Below are 22,786 nucleotides of genomic sequence, written 5' to 3'. Positions count from 1 at the left end.
ATCAAGGTTCAGACCACAAGAATTAACATCAACTGCAGTGATTTCTCTCTATATTGAGCTAGTTGAACTAATCATCTGAGACCAAAATTTTTTCATCAGAATTCGTGGAAATATTTTTTAAAAGGGCTTTCCAGATACTGCTTCCAAAACTACACTAGTCATTGCCACAAACATGTCTCCCTAAACTTAATCTCTGGGAATCATGACTCAAACTCAGAGTTCTTGAACTCCCCTAGTCCATGTCATTAACAAAGATGCTGTCATCATCTAGAACAATGTTTGAAGAAGCATCACTGAAGCAAATATGAACATAAGTGTTGTTGACAATCAAGCAGCTGTGACTACAAAACACCCACCAGTTAATTTTGAAGAGGTACCGCACTGGACAAGGTCAGCAGAAAACTCTGACTAGAGCATCATCATTGACAATGACATGACTTGTTTGAACCAAGCATTTTGAACTGAAGTTTCTGTTATCATCATATAAGCCTAAACCCAAGGTTGGGGAATCTCTTGTGCTGGATTAATTTCAGGATTTATAAAGGCACTTATATACTAGTTGATTGCTGCCTAGTCTCTGAAAAGGGCTGCAGGTAGCTTGTACTGCTCTTCAGAGCACAAGATACTCATGCTTCTGTCAGTGGTTATCACTGCATGTGACACTGTTCTCAGCAGTGCTCATTTATACTATCCTCATCTTATTTTGTATGCAAATTTTCCTTTATTTAAGCAATCATCTCTGCATCTCTGCCAACAGACAGAAATACATTTCTGAAGAAAACCAACCCACTGAGCATGTAGCATAACTCATGATTATTACTCATTTCAACAGCAGTACAGTAAATTGCTTTAAGATTAATGAAAAAAAAAATCCCCCCTACCAGGGACATATAAAAGCAGAACTTTTTTATTCTTTGTAAATCAAGACCTACACAATATGCTGTACTGTGTAACATTACAACTGTACAATTCATTAATTGCATACGCAGGTGACAAATGAAAATATACACTATCTCTTACACCTGCCAAGGCCAGAACAACTGACAAAAAAGAAAAAAAGAAGAAAAGAGGGGCATCCGGACATAAACATGGGTCCAGAAAGGGACAAAAGGAAAATTTAAAACTCAACTATTAAACAAAGAACTATGCTTTTCCAGGAATACCAAAGGATAGTGAGAAACTGGTAAGTACAATCTTGCTTAAAAAAGAAAGAATGTAATCACGTAGCAAGCTATGGCACTTCTGTCTGCTAGAAACACCGCAAGATTCACAATTTCAGCCAGACAGCCTACTCATAGCCAATTCATAAGCATTTTTCTTTGCCTCCAATCTTTACTCAGAGTACTGCACTCTGCAGAAAAACGCCAATTCTGATGGTGTACAGGCATATTAATTTTACTGTATTTCATTCTTATTTTGATCAGAGGGATCAGGAACCTTCATATCTGAACCCAAACGAAGTTGGAATCATAAGGAATAATACAATACTTATCAGAGAAGCATAAGCAGAGTTTCTTTCTCAGAGATGAGAAAGTTAGCACTGGAGAATTCAGTTCAATAGTACTTCAACATGATATTCAAAGCTAAAGATTTTATGATAAAAAGAAAGAAGGTGTCCTTCAGGATTTTACCAATGCCTGTTTACTAACACCTGTCTCTGTATGTAAAATGTTCATACTTGGTTACATTACTCACATTTCTGCCATATTACATCATACGCTGCATTGGTAAAAAGCTTCTGAAAGTGTCAGCGATTCCCTTTAAGGACTATTTTCTTCTTGCATCACCTTTCAGCAGTTTTATTACAGAAAAAAACTACTACATGAGTTAGTATTTCTGATGAATGACCTTTACTTACAAGGCTGCTATCTTGAATGCAAAAATATCAAGAACACCATACTTCAAGATGGAAGGAGTTCTTGGCCCTTCCTAAACAAGGGATGGTTGCTTTTAATCATCCGATGAATAAGCAGTTTTCTTCCTTTTTTTCTTTATTGACAACAAATCTTAGAGTTCTTCGTTGTGTAAATCTTTTGCATATCTAAAACAACTACTTCTCTGAACTAAGGATCTCTTTGAAACTCAACATAAACTAGTGTCTTAATTTTTTCCTGCTTCTACAAACACCGGCCCTCACAAGTACCCAATGGACTTTTTCCATGAGGATGGAAGTTTAAAAAATAGAAAGAATATCAAGTTCAGACTTCTCAACTTCAGTTTTCAAAAAGAAATTTTATCCTTACATTCTGATAGAAATATACCCAAATCATTGGATCAGCCCAACATTTTCAGATTTTCATCAATGCTCCACCTGATTCAGTTTGTGCATTTTCTTATTCACAGAGAACTCATCACTTTTTTGGAATTCTCTCTGGATATATCAACCTCCTCCTACAGCTTTTTTAAAAAACATTAATTAATTTATTATGGTAAAAGTCTCAATGCACACCAAAGTCATCAGAATTCTTCCCCTACCCATCTTTATGTCATTAACACTATTAGCTCAAAGAACACTCATTGTTGGAGAACCCTAAAATGGGGCCAATTGGTCTGAAGGACCCTCAAATTTCAGAGAACATACTTTACAGAGATAGTAGCTTGCCTTTCTGGATAGAATAATAAAAGTAACAGCATTCAAGCAGCTTTGACTCTCCAGTCTAGACATTAAATTTGTCTTTTGAACATTAACTTGTGGAGATTTTCATATCAAAGTCACACTCCTTCAAGTTTTCACTGAAGATGACAGCTACAAATCACAAACTGTTTTTGTCTATAAGCTAAGCTCCATACCCCTAACTGTAGTGACATAGTACTTTTAGGTCTTTGTTATTTAACTTCACTGTACAACTAAGTCAATAATTTCCAGCACCCACTTGTCTTGTTACTCCTGCAAAAAACTTTCTTCAACCTAGTTCTCTTTCTTGGGGCAGAAAGGGAGGCAGTGCTGCTAGTACAGAAAGAAGGGTAGACTGGAAAAGCCTGTCCTGGACTTGCTTCATTTGCTTGAACATTCCCTGACTCGATTAAGTATCCTTCCTGTGGTGCTTGTATGAATTGAAGGAACGAAGGGAAAATTTTACTGCCAGTTTTTGTTTTCTAGAAAGAATTCTTGAAATGGCTTTGAAAACAGGGTCCTGATCAGTTTTCTAGTCAACCGTTTAAACATAGTCACTATGTTTGGCTTACGTGTCCATCTTTCACATCTAGAGACACAGACAATGTTTGGCAACTGTTTGCTACCCTTAATACCTATTTCAAAAATCCTTTGGAGTCATATTCTATTACCACAAAAGGATAGGCAATAATATTTTTCCTCAAAAATCACTCATCCCTTATTATTCCTGTTTTATAATTCAAGATCAGCTGCAATTCATATACCTCAAAGTTTTTCTCTATAGGATTACAGTCACAGTATATTATTAAATTGGTGCACAAGGATCAGTATCTTCATTGCATAAGCATGCAAAATGGTAAACCAGAAGCACAACTACCATGAACTAAGACAGCCAAAGACTAATTCTGTCAGGTTCGAGTTATTACCTGGGGCATAGCAGAATGCCACACTGTTTGGCTGATGTTTACGCATAAACTGGGTATACTGAGGAAGCCTAATATTCAGTATCAGCATGCCAATTGCTAAAGGAAACATTTTTTTTAAATTCTGCTTGAGAAATGCAGTATTTGTACTGTACCTCTCTTTCTACTCCATCACTTCATCAGCTGAAAGCAGTATCTCAGAGTAGTTTTTCTTTCTTACTACTGAGGAGGGGAGAAGGGCAGTATTTCAGGTCAGGATAAAAGGTTAAAAATATAGTTAGGAAGATAGCAGGGCCTCTGACATTTAAGCTTCATTTTGGTTTGTATGCAGGCATATTATATTTTAGATCCAAATTCTGATCAGTCTTTGAACTAGTCAGTCAAAATTCTTAATAACAGCAACAGAAGAATTTATACAGCCATGAACTGCCAGCACATCATTAAGCCAAAAAGGGCCTGTTCCCTATGAAAGAACTGCAGAAATTTGTGGCTGATGGATATCCAGGTTAAATATGTCACCATTAGATTTTTTTCCTAGATGCTCTGAAACAGAGTGCAAGCTGATTATCCTAAAATCTTGACTTTCTACGTCTACTGAACTCACCATCTGTGTGATCGTCACTTCACTTTAGCAGGTTAAAAAGGAAGAGATATTCACAATCTTAAAAAAAGGAGTAGCATCCAATTTATGCTGCATTTACCTTTAGACTTTTAACACTGATGTTCATGCTTCAGAAAACTTATGAGTGAGCCAATTCAAATGTTAGGTTGGAAAACCCATTTCTACTGGGGTATTTTTCGGTCTTCTTTTGTGTTCTAGCAAAACACATTAAAATAGTAGAAAGACTGCTTCAATTACTCTGAAGTACCCAGGACTGCTAACATTATTTGAAATTATAGTTTCCTTGAATGCAAAAAAATATAAAAGACCAAATAATTCTTATAACTGATGTCTCAATTCCACCAGAGGAAAAATTAAGCAAGAAATCTTGTCCAGAGGACCACATTTATTCCTTCAGTAAAATAACTGTCTATTCAAGAGTTTCATAAAAGTTCATAAAATGTGTTTGCATTACTAAACCATTAACTTATTTAAATTTCCTGTATCAGATTTACCTTCTTCCAGAGCAGAGAGAAACCCTGCAATACTTAGATCTTCTTAGAAGTTTGAGAAAGGAGGTAAAGACTGCTCTCTACTTTAAGCCTTTTGTATTCTAGTCTCCAGACCTTCCCACATATTAAAAAAGTTCTCTTCAAGTATTTGAAGGCATTAAGATTTCCTCTTTTTCCCTTTTCCCTCCTCTGAAATGGCAGCTCTTCCCTCCACCAGAAGAGACTCCTGCTCCAACTGAAAATTTGCAACAACAGGATAAATTCAGTGCCCTCATAGCAGACAAAGGGGCTGGGAGCGCTATCAAATGAAGTATCCATGCCCAGTGAACCCACGCCATGCATGAGCACCCCAAGGAAGCAGCAAATATTAGTAGTGGTGACTCCCTGCTGCAGGGGATCGAGGCCCCCCATCTGCTGACCTGACCTCTCATCTACAGAGGTTTCCTGCGTGTTGGGGACTTGGATTCAGAATGTTGTTGAAAGACTGCTGAGACTTGTCCAGACTATTACCCCCTTCTGCTCTTCTACATGGAGATCAACAGTACTTCCAGAGAAATCTGAAAAGGAGCAAACTTGACTACATGGCCCTGATGGTGATGGTCAAAGGCATAGGGGCCCAGGTACTGTCTCCCTCATCCTGCCAATAACAGGGAAGGGCTTTAAGAGGAATGGACAGATTCTGTGAGTCAACAACTGGTTGTGCATCAGATGTCACCAGCAGTGTTTTGGTTTCTAAAACCATGAGACCCTCTCAGGGGATCAAGGACTGCCTGGAAGAGACGAGATTCACCTAAGTGGGGCTAAAGCACCCTCGCCAACAGGCTGGCCAACCTGGTAGGAAAAGCTTTAAACTAGGAACGATGTGGGAGGGGGAAGATGACCAAATATCAAGCAACAAAGTGGTGGACTAGGTTGGCAAGCAGAGGGTGCAGGGTGATATGAACAGGGGGAACTTGTAATTAACAGGTCAGACCTGAAGTGGGATCACCCCTAAGTGTACACACTTTACTTAAAGAGATGCATAAAGGACAACATTATGAGGAAAGCTCTCATCCCTTTCTGGGAAATCAGCATGCTTGGATGCCTCTCAGAAGTGTCTGTACACCGACACATGGGGAACAACAGGAGGAATCAGAAGTCTGTTTGCAGTTGCAGTGCTACAATATCTTTGGGATCACAGAGACATGGTAGCACAGCTCACATGACTACAGTGCTGCAATGGATGGATACCAGCTCTTTGGCAAGGACAAGCCAGGAAGTCGCAGTGGGGAGTTGTCCTTTATGTGAGAGAGCAGCTGGAATGCATGGAACTCTGCCTGGGGATGGACGATGAGCCCACTGAGAGCTTTAAGTCAGGATCGCCAGCAAGACCAGCATGGGTGATACTGTTACACATGTCCACTACACACTGCCTAACTGGGAAGTAGCAGTAGATGAGCCCTTCTGCAGGCAACTGGAAGAAGCTTCACATTCCCAGGCCCTGATCATCCTGGGGGACTCTAACAACCCTGATATCTGCTGGAGGGACAACCCAGCAGGGCAAAAGCACTCCAGGATGTTTCTGGAACGCATTGATGGCAACTTCCTAACACAAGTAACCATGGAGCCAGAAAGGGAGGATGCTCTGCTGGACCCGATTGTTACAAACAAGGAAGAACGGGTCAGGGATGTGAAGGTTGGGGCCACTTGGCTGCAGTGTCTGTGAGACAGTGGAGTTGAGGATCCTTGACAGGAGGGAGGAAGGTAAAAAGCAGGATCACAACCCTGGACTTCAGGAGAGCAGATTCTAGACTCTTCACGGATCTGCTTGGAACAATCCCATAGCATATGGCTGGCTCCAGGGAAGAGTCAAGGGGTCAGGAGAGCTGGTTAATTTTCAAGGATCACTCCTCCAGTCTCAAGCATGGTCCATTCTGATGAGCAGCAAATCAAGCAGAGCCAGAAGGAGGCCTGCATGGATGAAGAAGGAACTCCTGGCTAAACTCAAACATAGAAAGGAAGCACACAGGAGGTGGAAAAAGGGACAGGTGACCCAGAAGGAATACAGAGGTGTTGTCCAAGCGTACAGGGATGGGGTTAGGAAGGTTAAAGCCCATCTGGAGTTGAATCTGGTGAGACATGTGAAGGATTAAGAGGAAGGCTTCTATAAAAACATCAGCCAGTACATTAGCATCAAAAAGCTGACTAGGGAAAATGTGGATCCCCTCCTGATTGGGGCAGGGGCCGTGGTGACAAAGCATATGGAAAAGGCTGAGGTACTCAATGCTTTCTTCTTCTCTGTCTTTACTGGTAAGACCAGCCTTCAGGAATCCCAGGCCACAGAGACCAGGGAAGGCCCAGAGCAAGACTTACTCTCATTGGGGAAGGGAGAACTTAAACAATCTGGACACACACAAGTCCATGGGATCTGACAGCATGCACCCACAAGTGCTGAGGGAGATGGCCAATGTCATTGCAAGGCCACTCTTGATAAGCTTTAAAATGCCATGCTGATCAGGAGAAGTTTCTGAGGACTGGGTGAAAGCACCTACCACTCCTACCTTCAAGAAGGAAGATCCATCAGTCTCACCTCCAACCTGGGGAAGGTGATGGAGCAAATCCTCCTAGAAACCACTTAACCAACCCAAGAGCCTTTTATGATGAGAAGACTGGTTTGGTGGATGAGGGGAGAGCAGTGCACGTTGTTTACCTTGACTTTAGTAAGGCTTTTGACACTGTCTCCCATAACATTCTTACAGACAGGCTGATGAAGTACAGGTTAGAGAAGCAAACAGTGAGCTGAACGGAAAACTGGCTAAGCTTCTGGGCTCAAAGGGTTGTGAACAGCAGCATGAAGTGCAGCTGGAGGCCTGACACTAGTGCCTGACCCCAGGAATCAACACTGGGGCCAATACTGTTTAATAGCTTCATTAACGACCTGGGTGATGGGACAGAGTGCACTCTCAGCAAGTCTGTGCACATTGCAAAACCGGGAGGACGGACTGATACACTAGATGGTGTACTGCCATTCAGAGGAACCTCAACAGCCTGAAGAAACAGGCAGGCAGGAACCTCATGAAGTTTAAAAAAGGGAAAGTCCCATACCTGGGAAGATAACACCCTGTACCAGTACAGGCCAGGGGGCAGGTAGCTGGAGAGCACCTTTGAAGAGAAGGACCTGGGGGTGCTGGCAGACACAAAGTTGAGCCAGCAACGTGCCCTTCCAATGAAGAAGGCCAACAGCACCCTGGGCTGCATTAGGAGAAGCAGTTCCTGCAGGCTGAGTGAGGTGATTCTTCCCTCTCCTCAGCACTAACGAGGCTACACTTGGGTACAGTGTCTACTTCTAGGCTCCCCAATACAAGACAGACATGGACATACTGGAGCAAGTCCAGCAAAGGGCCACAAAGGAGATTAAGGGACTGGAGTATCTCTCATACAGGGGAGAGCTGGGAGAGCCGGGACTGTTTGCCCTGGAGAAGAGGGCCCGGAGGGGGCAGAGGGGAGGGAATCTTATCACGTGCATAAATATTGATGGGATGATGTAAAGATGACAAAGCCAGACTCTTCTCAGTGGTACCCTGTGACAGGACATGGGAAAACAGAAAAAATTTCATTTAAACAAAAGAAAAAAAAATTGTACTGTGTTTTACTGAACACTGGCACAAGTTGCTGAAGTAGCCATGGATTCTCCATACTTGGAGGTACTTAAGTCCTAACGGGACATGGGCAAATTCCTCTAGCTGATCCTGCTTTGAGCATGGAGGTTGGACTAGACGATATCCAGAGGTGCCTTCTAGCTTTGAGCATGGGGGTTGGACTAGACGATATCCAGAGGTGCCTTCTAGCCTCAGGTAGTCTGCTATCCTATGATTATTTCATGTGAAGCAAAAAAATTCAAATGGAAAGTTGTTACTGTCTATTCTGTACCTATCTAGTCTTCATTTTCAAGCAACTACACAGAAAACATTGTTGTATTCTGCAGTTAGATTGGCTGAAGTCAGTATCCTCTTCAAGTCAAAGAGACTAAGGTGCATCTCTAGCGTTTTTTTTTAATAGGTCTGTAGGAACTGACATACTCCATTTGCACGGTAGTCTTTGGTAACTGCTGATCAAGCTCCTAAGGAAAGGGTTTTTGTTTTTTCTTTTTAAAAAAAGCCCTGCTTCTGTGAAAACATGTAATTCTGGATACAGATCAACTGCATTTCAGATGCTCAATTCTAGTCCTCAAAAAGAAACAAAGAACTTCAAAACAATCACTGCGAAAGACAGATAACACAGTTGAAAACAATCACCTTTAAAGCATTTCATTCTCAAATTCAGACTGTACAGAAAAACATCCTGGACCAATGTATCCTAGACTAATATCATCCTATTTGATTTTTAAGTTCAAAAGAACAAAATCATTACCTAGTGTAACAGCTATCTTTGCTTTCATTTACTGTTAAGAACATAATGTCCTTGCATACCACTAAATTGACAGATCCATTCAATTTGTCACAGAAGTTTTGTTCCATGCAACTCTGCAATTCTACCATGTGGTATATTGATTTTAGTTTCAAGCACTGTCTGGGGCCAATACTTTACCTTGCACTGGCCCCAACTGTTTAAAAAAAGTTTAGGTATTTTGAACTTACACGCTTAGTTTTAACCAAGTTACTTACCAAAAAGATTAGCCTTGAAGAAATATGTATTCTAAAAAAGCATTTTTTTAAGCTTCTCATTTAAGATAATTAACTGCAGCTATGGGGAGAAAGCTATTAGTCACATTTCAGATTAAAGTGCTGTCTAAACTGAGGAAGAGCCACATGCTTATGGAATACCATGCAAGTTTGAATTAAAATACACTTAAATTCAAACAAATCTATAGATAATAAATGTCTGTATTTAAATTAAGCAAATATGTTCTTACATTTTTTGAAGAACCTGGGCCATCACAACCCCATTCGTTAAATCTTCCACGGTCTGGCATGGTGCCTCAACATTAAAGGTCTGGATCTGAGGGAGAAGGAAGAAGGTTATCTTTTTTTTTAATCTAAATGCCAACACCTTTTTTCAGAATTAAAAAACACACGAAGTAGTAAGTTTCAGATTTAATAACAATTAAGGAAATGAACTAATGACATGGCTTGATAGCTTTATTTTTGTAAACAAAAACACTGCAAGCTGTGCTACAAATGACAAGAGCACATTCCCCCAAAGGGCATTTTTCCAAAGCATTTTCTACTGCAGAAACAAAATTTGGAAGGCACTGGGCCTTCTTTTCTCCCATTCAAGTATTTCTGAAAGTTCCACTCTCTCAATGAATGTATGTAAGAAACTTGGCTTTTAAAAAGGAAAGAATTATGCAACAGCAAGAATTCTCTCTTACCCCAAAACACTCAATACATCTTAATTTCTCTATGGCTTCTATTCACCTACTCCATTTTCACGCATAAAGCCTACAGACTACCTGAGACCCTCTCCCACCATATCTGCAGCTAATGTACAAATACATAAAGAAAAACTCTTTTCTCTTTTTTTTCCCCTTGATGTGAAACAGAACGTTCCATTTCAGCATAGAGTCTTTTCTTACAGTCTAAGTTATCTGAACATTTACTTTAAATGACCATTTTTAAGGGATAACATTGAGTTTTGTTCAAATACATTTGATGACATATCATTTGGAGGCCATCTGCCCAGCTCCCTCTCTGCTGTTATTCTTGTGGGAAAGCCTAAGCTTCTTTTTATGAACCACTATTTGTGCACCCCAGGGACCAGAAAGCCTACAAGACAGCTTGCTGCTTCAGGCTACGTTAACCTCCAACATATCAACCATTCTTTCTGAACAAAATGTACTACCATTTGTTCTTTAACAGTACTTGAAATATTAATGCAGGTCCAAGCCATTCCCCAAGAAACATCTTCTAGTTATGTATCTTGCAATACTAGGCAGTTAACAATAACAGTGGAAAATCTTGCAGGTTCTTCCTTGTGAAGAATGCCCTCAAAAATCAGGAGCACAATATCCAGATTCTCACAGTGACTTGGGAACCTCAAATAAGCAGTATAGCAACACAACCATTTAAAACTGATTTTAGAGAACAAACACTTAGGTAAACGTTCCACTCAGCAAGAAAAAGTTTTGCACTTGATTAGGAAAAGGCAGCAAGGATATCCTTGAAGAGCTAGAAGGATGAGCTCTCAGAGCATGTTCACTGAGCAAGCTAAATAACTGTGTGTCATCCAGACAAAAAGCAAAAGTGATTTCAACACATTAGATCAAGTAGTCTTTCCCACCGCTTGGTCTGAGCTAGCCAGAAGCAGCATCTCCTCATTCCTCCTCCACAAAATCAAGGAACCATCACAGATTTCCTAAGTTCTAGGTGAAAACTGGGGTGGGTGGTAGGGAAAGAAAAATATGACATCACAGGATATATAATCAAATTGCTGTTTTTTCAAAAACTTGAATAACGTACCTACAGCCTCTGAACTGTTGCAGAGCTATGGAAAGAATACAAAGTCCATTCTGTGTCTGACTCCATAAAGTCCAGCAACACATTAAACAATACTTTCCAGTGCAAAAGACTGCACTGATATCACACATACTAATGCATGAAGAAGTTCAGGGTACTAGAGGGATAAAATTCTCAAGCATAAACATGAGATTAAAACTTGCTTCCAATTTTGCATATTACAACCTTAAATTACCAGAATTTCAATCACTTCATCTGCTGCACAATAGCCAAAACAAAAATGCACTATTGTGATTTTTCAAAAATAGACAAAATAAAATGCTACTTTCAAATAACAATAGTGACATTAAAGAGTGTCACACATATTGCAAGCTTATCACATCTTGTCAAATTCATTACTGTATCTTCATCCATGAAACCTGCCCCCCACCTTGACTAAATAAAAATGTAGGTAGGAGATATCAATACACTGAGCAGAGGAAGGAAGATTGCTAAGTCTGCTTCCAGGACACAAACAACAAGATGCATCTCTGCTGTATTGTGACTAATTTTGTCATCATACTTCCCTAATACTTCACACATAAGAAAAGGGCAAAACAGTTGGTAAGGACCAGTATGGCCCAGGTAGCCAGTCTAAACTCTTTTTCACAGACACGTGCAAGACTGCCACTGAGCACACTAATGCTTTCTACAGTTATATAACACAGACCAGAAACAAAGATTAAAAACTAGCTATATGACTTGTTTCTTTGTATACATTTAACTTTTGTAAAATATGCCTTTGTTTGCACAGGTCAGGAATACCCAGCATAACATTTCCACTAAGGTAGCAAATTTATGAAACATGACCTTTATTTAGCTCTTCCAACAAAAATATTCTATCTTTTCCATATCAGAGACCTCCACAGCTACACAATGAAAGCAACACCTTTTCCTTCAAAAGAAGTCTACATCAAACAACAGCTCTACAAATTGATATCAAAGCTGATCACCTCGCCCATTCCCAAATAGCCCTGCAAAAAGCTAAACCACTCTAAGAAGCAGTTGAGCTCATTTTCCAGGAAGAATAAGAAGTGTATGGCAATGCAGACATAGGGTCTAGCTTTGGAGACAGAGCAGCAAATACTTTTTGTGTGTTTGTCTAAGCAGTTATTCAGTAACGGCTGCTGAAACACTGCCCTTCCTGTGCATTGTAATGTGCTTCCCCCTGGAAAAGTTCTCTCTCATCCTGCTGGAAGTGCTCCCACTTCTTGAGTGTTTCCAGTACTGCCCTCGTCTTTTGTTCCCCAAAGCCGTAAATTCTTTCCCATTCCCTGTTACCAACCCTTTTCCCACTTCCAGTGCCACTTTACATAGCCTTGACAACTCGCACTTATAGACAAGACAGTCTGGAAACAAACAAAACAAAACGTGCATCAACCACTATCCCTGGTAGACCTTCACACCTCCCATCAGCTGTCATATAATCAGACTAAGAAAGCTGTTTCATTTCATTTTTTAATATTAATCTAGAACTGATTCAAAATGCTTTAAGCATGCACTGTCAATTTTTTTATAAAACTTGCAATCAGAGTAGCAGTAAAATCCTTCAATGCAAAGGTAGGAAATAATATGGTGGATATCAGCAGGGGCTAAATAATTACTACAGGAAGCCAGGATCTTGGAAAATCTGAGTTACAGTTCCAGATTATATATATGAATAGCGAGGCTTTGTTAGCTATTAGAGATAGGAGGAAAAAATACATTCCATGAAAAATACTCTCGATATTAAGGTCAGAGACAGGACAAAAATAATTTCCAAGACAGTACCTGAAGATGAGGAAACAAAATAAAAGCCATAATTTATGAAGCTCTCCAGCACCTTAACTTCCTCAGCCCTAAGAGTTAATAAAAGACCTGTTCTTTGCACAGTGATTATATCCAAAGCTCTGCCTTCTACTGCTGTTCCAGTTGCATAATAAACCTCTTATGTATTCTTCTGTAATAATATATGAAGTCTGTATTATAGGCCCTTAGCTGATAAACAGTGTGTGTCTGGTTGCCTTATGAACAAATGCAACAAAGTAATGCCTAGTGTCCAATTAGTTATTTATCAAAGTCCTTCCTAACAATTTGTCATGACACTTCCAAAACTATAGGCAAATAACAGATAAATAATTCTGAACTAGCTATGTAAACTTACAACCAGCTGCCATGAAGAGTCTAGATCAAGCCTGTATTGCCACAAAAGGAAGGCAGATCCTACAGCTAAGACTGGGGAAGGCAGCTAAGAGGAGTAACAACAAGAAAGCAACCAGACTCAGTGTGGTGGAGGGGAATCACTACTCAACAGCGAGATTATTCTGGCAATGGGCAACGATACGTGAAAGAGCAAACCGTCTGAGAAAAGTAAGGAATGGTGTCTACTTCTGTGCTCATACAAGACTATGATTCACCCTATATTATTAGTAAGATCCACAAGAGTCCCACTAGACCATGTTTTGCTCAGCCCCAGAGCTGGAGGAAACCAGACCTTCGATGTTTTTCAGAACAGTAATACCTGATAAGGAAAGTTGCTCATGCTCAGTTTCCAAATTCTCTCATTAGGCCAGACCTGTCAAAATGAGATTTGGATTCCCATCCTATACTCAGATCCTGTGCTCCAGGGTAACTTTCAAGCTTCTTGACTCATTTTTCTCCTCCCAGTAGGCAGCAGTGCTATCTTGTGCTTGGATAATCAAACCATAAGTCATTTTTTCATGCTCTCCAAGACAGCAGCAGACTGAGTGAAACAAACACGCACGATCCAGGCCCTCAGACAAGCAGCAATCTTATTCCAGAACTTGGATTTCTGGATGTTTTCACTGGTCTTTATATTGTCAGACTTTCCTTATTAAAATCTATAGAGTTACTTTGCAATCCAAGTTCATGTTAGGCACTCAAATGGCTAAACATCGAAATGGCAAGGCCAAACTGGCTGGCCCGGGTAAGGATTTTTTTCAGGGAGAAGGACTTGGGTGTTGTTTTTGTTAATTCCCTTCTCATTATACAAACTGTTGACGACCCCAAATACCTGAACAAACCAGATGTCAAAGCCATGAAAGATCTCCATCAAAATTTTCCACTTACGGCTTAAGTTGTTCACAAATAAAGTACTTCCTTTGTACTGTATTACGCTCTGGGGAAATGCAGTGCAGAAAGCAAAGAATGCACTTTGACTAAAGCATATTTATTAACACACTGTAAGATAGGAGAGCAATGACAGCATAAAAGCGTTTTTACTAGACTTTCTTGGTATTGCCACTAAATTGCTACAAACTGAACTGTCCGGGTCTGACACAGTACTAAGACGCTGAGCAGAATTTTAGTCTGAAGGGTGTTTCATTTAACCATTTCAGAAACATACACGAGAAAACAAGCTAATCCACAAACTCCTAGAGGATTTTATTCCTGTTTTCAGATGAAAGCCAAATGAATCAGCTAATGAAAAAAGGAATATTACAGAGCATTTGTCATGGTGATAAAATGAAGATATGGTACCTAATAGGGGAGCCTAACAAAATGGTCTGAACAAATACTTTTTTTTCCTTGAAGTACTTAATCATAGTTTATTTAAAAGCAATACTTGCTCATTAATTCTTTTTCCCATTTTCCCAAAATGAAAGCTGCTAGCAAGTGCAAAACTGCCAGAACATTACTTCAATACACATTTACAGGATACATACATGCACATTCCAAGCACCAATGAATTTTAGAAACCCAGCAAAAAATGGTCTTTTAAGACCAGAAACATCTTCTTACAGAACAAAACACGAACAGCAAAGTTTACAGGAGGTGAACCACCAGCTTCCTCTACTGATCAACAAACTGTAAAAACCTACATCTCTACAACCCAAAGTCGATCAAATAACATGATTACACTAATTCAACATTCACAACCAACCACAAGAAGTGCAGAGTATCTTCTGCCTGCAGCTCTCTGACTTGTGGTAGTCTAGATAACAATAGAACCCATAGAATCATGATCCATAAAGTTTCACTAAAGAAGGATAATGGAACTGTTTTCTGAAAACAGGTATCAAATACAAGTAACTAAATAGTGCCCAGTGAACCCTAGAAGAAAAAAATTTTTAACATAGATGAAGACTAGATTACTAAAACCTGAACAGCCCCAGGAAAATATGCCCAAATTGTTCCTTAATAAGATAAAGCACATGTAGCAATGCAAAGCTTTTATTTGATGGCTTAAAGCAAAGCAAAGTCCTTTAACTTCTTGGAGAGTGTCTAGAGACAAAAACTTAGCATACTAGTAGTCCAGATTTATACATATTTCTAATGCTACTTAAAAAAAGGTGGATGAACACAGATGACAGCTTTGCCCTTGCAAAATACAGAAAAAGAAGAGTAGCTATTTAAAGCCTAAAACTCCACCCTCTTGCAGCTGTAATTTAGATGAAAAGTGCTGTCTTTATTGACAGGTAGAATAAAGAACTCTCCCCCAAAGGCATAAAAGATGAACTCAACAGCACTAACTTGGACCGAAATATCTGCACAAACTTTCTGATCAGCATGGAAACACCCAGTCTTTCACAGAATCACAAGAGTAAAAAAGGCTGAGGAGCTGAAAAATGGGATTCAGAAAGATTTAGCAGTAAATTTTCATCAAGCAGGCTAAAAAATTTCCAGCTTAACAGATTCTAGAATTAGCAACACAGATGTACAGCAGCACACCATCAAGTTTATCACATTTTGCAGTTGAAGACTTGTTCTTTTCCAGGATTTGTATTTCAGCACATATTTTCTTGGACTTCATGGAGACTGCATAAACAATGTAGAATAAGTTTTGTTAGAGGCAGACCAAATTCCAATATTTCCATCAGAAAGGTAAGAGTCATCAAGGAACAGGCTGCCATCTTTTGGCATTGTTCATACAATTATATCAGCTAAACCACTCTAGTGTGATCAAGTCCCATCTTATTTTTCCTGGTCACCAAAGGTAGCTATAGAATTGATACGACAACCATAATCTCTGTTGAAATCAAACACAAATATAGTTTCTATCTAATCCTATCCTGAAGTATAACTATGGATACCTTGCTGCTGTGGCAAACACGGTCACTCACAGGTTTTACATAACTCTGGAACAGGGGAAGACTGCAGCTCATTAAATACTCTGCAACTCCAGGACGTATAAAATACGGACTCTCCTTTCCCAGATCTTCTAATGCCCCCAAAACATTTATCACACACAGCATGAACTCATACTTCCTGTTTAACACTGGTATCTAAACTTAGCTACCCAGACAGACTTAGCTCCCAACAGTCTATGGGATTTCCAAAAAGGATAAAAGCGCTAGTCAGAAGCTTCTAGTTAAATGGCGTGGAAAACTCCCTACCGATGTAGGGGCTGAAGCACAATATAATGCAGCTATTTGTGCAATACTTTCCCCACTTTCAAAACATTCCTTGCATACCCCAGTTGAAAAACTGCTGCCCTGTGTGCCCAAGCTACTCCACTCAAACACAACTCCAGCTTCATATCCCCTTCAGAAGCTTTTGTCTGCTACACGCAGGAGTGGGGAGCTGGCTGGACACCCTCTTCTCCCACTTTAGATTAGCTTTCCTCCTCCTTTCCATGTTGCCTCTTTCTTAGTCATTGCACTGACCAGGCAATCATATGATTAGGTCATGTGTGGGGAAGCAAGGCAGCTAGGAAAACAGTGCATGATGAGACTGCAGGGCAGGAAACTATTACCAGTGGGGAGAGGGAGAAGTTGCCTGAATCCCTTTCCCTGCGAGGCAGGACTTGCCAGGCTGTTGGCAATACAAGCCACAGAAGGGGCACTGTCATCCTCTTCCCCTCACTGCCAGTTTGTCTTAACCTTGTCCTACTGTCTGGGTGGCCAATAACCAATTTTTTAATTCATGCCTTGAACTTACAAATTAAATTGATTAAGCAACCCTGCACTTAGACTCTGAAACTGGAGCAAAACCAAAGTTGGCTGAGCCATTATGAAACCGTCACAGTACTCAAAAGTCCTCAGCTCAGCCAAGAAAGAAGACAGCAGCAACTGCAATCAAGTCTTTTCCCTCCCCTGCCGCATACTTCCAATGTCTGCAATTGCTCTGTAGAAGTCAAAGATAAAAGCTGTAAGTATGAAGTACTTTTGATGGACCAGTAAGAATAGAGTGTGAGAATATTATCTTCTAGTTCAATAGCCTCAAAAGGGTCCCAATAAAAAGGATAAAGAGAATCCTGCAGAATCCACAATTTGAGTTCCTCTCTCTGATATAACCATTAACTCTTTTGAAAGACAATGGGAGAAGGTTCCTCTCGTCATCTCCCACCTTGAGATAAACAACCTAACAGAAAAGTCTTTTCCTCTGCACTGTTTTGGGCTCTCAGTTCTCAGCAGAAAATCTGTTTCTCCTCCGAGCAGCATCTCACAGCCTCTGGAATAAGTGAGGGGGCAGGACTGGGAGCTGAAATTGAGCACATACTGAATCACATCAAAAGGTTTTTTTCTTCAAAGTGATTGTTAGTACTATACCACCACTACGAGGCAGCTTTTCAGAAAGAAGATAATTGAGAAAAGGCAGAATCTGGACAAGGCCCTGAAGAACCAAAATCTAAGACTAAGTACGAGTCAAATGAATACATGAAGAATTATGTCTACAGTTATCAACATGTTCAGTCTTTACTCCTGTTGTTGTTTCTTCCTGTATAACATACATATAAAATGTACAGTACCATCTTCAATTATCACTTTCATATAGTATGAACTTAGTATCACTTGTTCATACAGTTTTCAAGAGAAGTTCTTCCACCCGTGCTTGACCTCCCAGCAACAGGCAAAAATGCCTATAACCTAATAATGGTGCTAGATACCATAGCTTCTTCCAACAGAGTTAATGAGTGATGTGAAATAATACAGTCTGCAACAGCATGTACCTTACCAAATTTTTTTGCTGTTTATTTGATCACCAATAACTTATCATTTGTTGTTAAACATAGAAAGAATGTTATTCAAAAACTGGACCATTATGTGGCCTTGCATATTTGAAATACATTTTTCTACTCAGGATGCCAATCTTTCAGACAACAAACTCCTTGCCATATTAATGAGAGGTCATCGAAAATAGAAAAGATTGCTCAAGCTATTTACTGATCTGTCACAGCAGGTACAGGGACTGATCTGACAGATACATTAACCTATGTTTCACTAATACCAGCAAGTTCACTTTTCTCTCCCTGTCTGAAGGGTAATACATCCAAACAGAACGACTTTCTTGACTTGCTGTGGTCAGCAGCACAATCAGCCACTCCTGAAAATTTATGTCTTCTTCAACCAGTAAGAGATGCAGATGTGATGATACCATCAGAAGAAAATGAAACCATAAAGCTCTGTGGTCAGTGATTAAGGAGAGAGACTTTAAACAGGCTTAGCTAGTCTCCTGCAATCCTTGCATCTGCATGAAACCAGAACAATACTTTAAAGTACAGATGCACAAGGATCAAAAACAACATAGTATAAGAAGGAGATAATTGGAGAGGAGGGGAAAAACACAGCTTTTTTAGTAAATTTTAGCACCTTTGACCCTCTCTGGAAAGGGGCCTACAAAATATTTACAAACAACCTTCCTGAAGAATCAAAAAAATCTCTAGTTCAGCAGTTGCTCCCCATGGCCTTTGCATTTCAAATGAACATATGCAAATCCTTCCAGCTGGGGAAGAGCCACCACAGAGAAAACAGAGATATACTGTACTGAGGAAAGTTTTCAGCCAAAAAAGAGAAAGGTCAAAGGACTGATACCCCATAAATGGTCAAATGTGCTTTCAAAATGAAGGAACCCAAAACGGTGGTCTTGAGCAGTATCTACGAAATTCGCATTTAAAAGAAAACTTTAACACATCAACAAAATAAACAACAAAATAACACCAGCAAAATAAGTATCTCAGCTCCTCTATCTGCAGAAACTATATCTGGCCTTCAAGGTAGGAAGAGAAAGAAAGCAGGCACGAGGTGCAACTTGTTGTGGGCAGCATACGGCAAAAAGAAGAGTTGCTTACCATCATGGGCAAGGGAGAGTTAATGACATCTCCACACAAATCTGCTACTTAGGACCAGCGAGCACTGACCTCTTTGAGAAATCCTGCTGTTTAAATACCAAGGCTAAGCAGCCTCTACAGTATCAGATCTTAGTTCTACGTCAAAAGAAAATTTCTCAGGTTACATACTGACAAGCCTGTAGCCATCACACTGGCTTCCAATACGGGTGTATTAGAGTGCAACTGCCACATGCATGTTTGAAAGCACAGCAGGGTCTTAAGACATGACTCAGAGATGTATCTCAGTTAAAAGCACTCCTGACACAACATACAATGCAGAATCTGAATGTTGATATCTGAGCCAGTCACAAGTTTTGAATAGAAAAGATGCTGCAAACTTGTATTAGATTCGCTGAAACAATACAGGTTTACCTCACAGTCACATTTTTCTAAACTGCTCTGGCTGCAGTGCTGCTCGGACAACTATTCTGCAGTGCCTAGAGTAGTCCTAGGAGAGACTTCTGGGACGTTTTTTGGTAGGGAACTAGTTCAGCAGTGACAGTGGTTGGCAAACATTACTACCGCTTAGAAAAAGTGACTCTGAGGTATCAGTAGCTGGGCTCCAGTCTTCCGCTCAGTTTCACTCCAGTTGCCCCGGCCCTGGCTGCCTCAAAGAACTGTCAGGCCATTTGCTGAAACGGCAGAAAGCAAACGCTCTCCCAGCTGTTTAAAATCCCGAGGAAGAATGACTCAGAAAACTATGCAACAACGTTGTCAACCAAGGAGACAAAGGAGATGGAGAGTAATGCCCCAAGCTAGACCACGACACCAAGGAGTCAGAGCAGAGGAGAGGGGGTGAGAATAAACAGTCACAGGTAAACAGTTTGCTCTAGCTCAAAGACACCACATCTCAGGCAGGCAAGGCAGAAGGCTTGACCGATATTCTCATCAATCAAAACCATGAGTTGGCAGAGGGAGGAGCACTTTCAGCTCTCCTACATCCATGTCGGCAGACACTTGGTTTAGGCTGAACAGGTTCTCAGACCTGTGGAAGGCCTTATCTGCTCTTCTAGAAACATGGACAAACCAGTTGAAGTACTTCTATATGCATGTGAAGTCTTCTACAAGCAATCTGGGAGGTTAAACCAGTTTTTAAGAACTGCCGAGCTCTCCCGTATAATAGAAAACACTGGCCTTCTAAGATGTGCATAAACTGGAATTAAAACAGCTCTATTCTGCCATCTAAATGAGCAGTTTCCCAAAAATCACTACGGCACTTCAGCAAAAATCCAATCAAAATTTATACTCTTATTTATACTGCCAGTTTCACTGAGGACTAAAAAACTTCATGATCTCTTTTGCAACTTCCATATATCTTGGAATAAGCCCTTTTTTTTTCTCTTTATACTGAACCAGCTTCAAAGTCACCTTCGTCCAAAAATACTGAAATTGTTAAAATAATCCAAAGCTCCCTATATTCAGCCAAGAAACACGTGTTGACCAATTCTAATTCTCTTGAAGAATTATTTACTAGTATGTCTGCTAAGCAGAAAAGAAGTTAGTTTCCTGATTTGCTCGGTATGTAAGGGAGGGAAGCATGTGGAAAAGTAAAGGGATCTTTATTGACCATTACAACTGACAAGACAAGAATACAACTGGACAGCTACAGGTTCAGGATCAAGGAATGTGCATAACTTATTATGGCTTAACCATGGTCGTATGTCCATATGACTGAGTACATAATTCCTACAGACAGACAATGCCACAATACATTTTTTTTAAATAGTTATCCATTGTTATGTCTACATTTCTGGGAGATTTCTTTGTCTAAAGGTCATCTTTTTTTAATGGTTCAGCTTTGTAAAGAAAGTTATTTGTAAAAGAAAATTATTTTCAAAGGTGACAATAAAGTTTGCCACTCAGAAATTGATTGCTTCAACTCTCAAACATGGTAAGGAAAAAAAAAGTCACTGTTTCTACTATTTTCCTTTGTAACATAAGAAAATCAACTGAGATTTCTACTAATGGTGAAAAAACTTCATCTAGACATACTTGCTCGCATCCCTTCCACAAACAAGAACTGTTGACTCTTATTTTATTTTATTTTCTAAATTGGCAGGACCTCAACTTCCACTGGATCTGAGCATGTGCAAAAGTTGATGGTACAGTCCTTTGGAACACATATAGACTACTGATTCATGCTGCGTTTGACTGTACAGTGAAGACTCCCCTCTTCCCCAGCAGAAACCATCCTCCTCTAACTCTCACTCTGCATTTTGTGAATTCCTTCGCTAGCTAGCAAACAGTTTAATCTTATGCAATCTTTTAAAAATAAATTGAAATATTATCACCTCAAAATCAAATCTGAACACCATATTTTAAGTGAATAGTAGGACATTTTTAGTCCCAAAATACTTTCAGACTTGATAGAGACTTTTGTACAAATGCTGCATTTCAACTAAATACTCTCAGATTATTAACAGTTTTATCCAACCTATGATTGAATAAAGGGTAGGATCAACAAGTTCAAATCACTGTTTACAGACCAGTACCATACAACAGAAAATCCAGTATCTATCACTCTGCAGCACTTCACATATTTAAAATATATCAGTCCACATGCAGATGACTGGACTCCTAGCAAAGGGCTAGTCTGTTAGTTACTTGGAAAGTTAAGGAGTCAGGAAGGCATTTGGGACTGGGACCACTTGCTAGGTTAGCATTCATTTTATGGTCCTCCCAGTGATGCAACTACTGGGAAACAGCACCAGAGGATCATATCTAAAACAGCTAAAGCAAGAGCACAGGGGAAGTAGGAACGCAGAGCAACAGATCTTCTTCCATCAACCCCCAATAAAGCTTTTTTTCCCCTCATAACAAGCCTCTTGCTTGGCCTTTCTTCACCAGGATTCACACACATCCACTTCCCCATGAATTCCAGCAGTAGGAGGACTTCCATCTCCTTCCCAACATCTGAAAAAGAAATCCTGGGAAGCCAAAAGCAGGACAAGTGGCCAATGCTACTGCAGGTGCAAGGCCTGGTAGAGATGTGAAGGAAAGTGAAACAGTTACTTATTCTGTTTACGCACACAAAGCCAGGGCATTTTATTAGATATTCTTCCCCAAAACCCCAGTCTTGGGCACATTCCAGGCCACCTGGTCACCTTTAACAGTAAATGAATCTTCCTTGCTCATCCACTCTTGACTTTCACAGAGAAGCCTAAACTACCATTCCCCCCGTAACTCACTCACCATCATCACCACAGCTTTATCCAGCTCTGACCTTTCGCAGACTACATACCTAAAATAGCAAGTATTCACTTCTCTCCAACTATCGGTCATATCGCGGAGCTGGACACAGTGGGTATTTACCTGGCAGCACGGCTAAGGGGGACGAGAAACAGAAGACAAAACACCACAGACCCGGCGGTCCCAAGCAGCTCGCCAATGAATCAGCTGCTCCAGAAGCGCCAGCTCCGCCGACATGGCACAGTCACCGCTCCAAATGCGGAGCGGCGCCGGCGACCCCCGGCTCGCCGCCCGGGGAGCTGTGCCTGCCCGGCGGACACCAGCAGCGCCTGAGGTGCCCGCGGACCAAGGCCCAGAGGCCGAGGGGAAGCAGGGTAACGCTGAGGTTGCGGGGTGGGGACGGGGGGTATCCCGACTTCACAGG

The 22,786-nt window shown here is 40.4% G+C and overlaps 1 protein-coding gene across 2 annotated transcripts in view; it reads right to left on the bottom strand.

Moving 5' to 3' along the window:
• The window catches only part of HOOK3 (hook microtubule tethering protein 3), a 90,378-nt gene that overhangs the window by 66,775 nt on the left and 817 nt on the right, over positions 1–22,786 (bottom strand). Inside the window, exons 1-2 of one of the 2 annotated variants that reach the window (XM_026098539.2) lie at positions 22,486–22,742; positions 9,542–9,627 (exon numbers count right to left, since the gene is read on the bottom strand). In XM_026098539.2, coding sequence (XP_025954324.1) covers positions 9,542–9,564 — 23 coding nt within the window. In that variant the 5' untranslated portion in view covers positions 9,565–9,627; positions 22,486–22,742. Of the gene's footprint in view, positions 1–9,541; positions 9,628–22,485; positions 22,743–22,786 lie in introns of those variants that run through there. The other variant, XM_064501973.1, reaches the window with a different exon arrangement.

The sequence above is a fragment of the Dromaius novaehollandiae genome, chromosome Z (genome assembly GCF_036370855.1).
Source record: "Dromaius novaehollandiae isolate bDroNov1 chromosome Z, bDroNov1.hap1, whole genome shotgun sequence".
NCBI classification, from domain to species: Eukaryota; Metazoa; Chordata; class Aves; order Casuariiformes; family Dromaiidae; genus Dromaius; species Dromaius novaehollandiae.
Note: the sequence above shows the minus strand (reverse complement) of the source record. Positions and strands in the feature narration are given on the sequence as shown.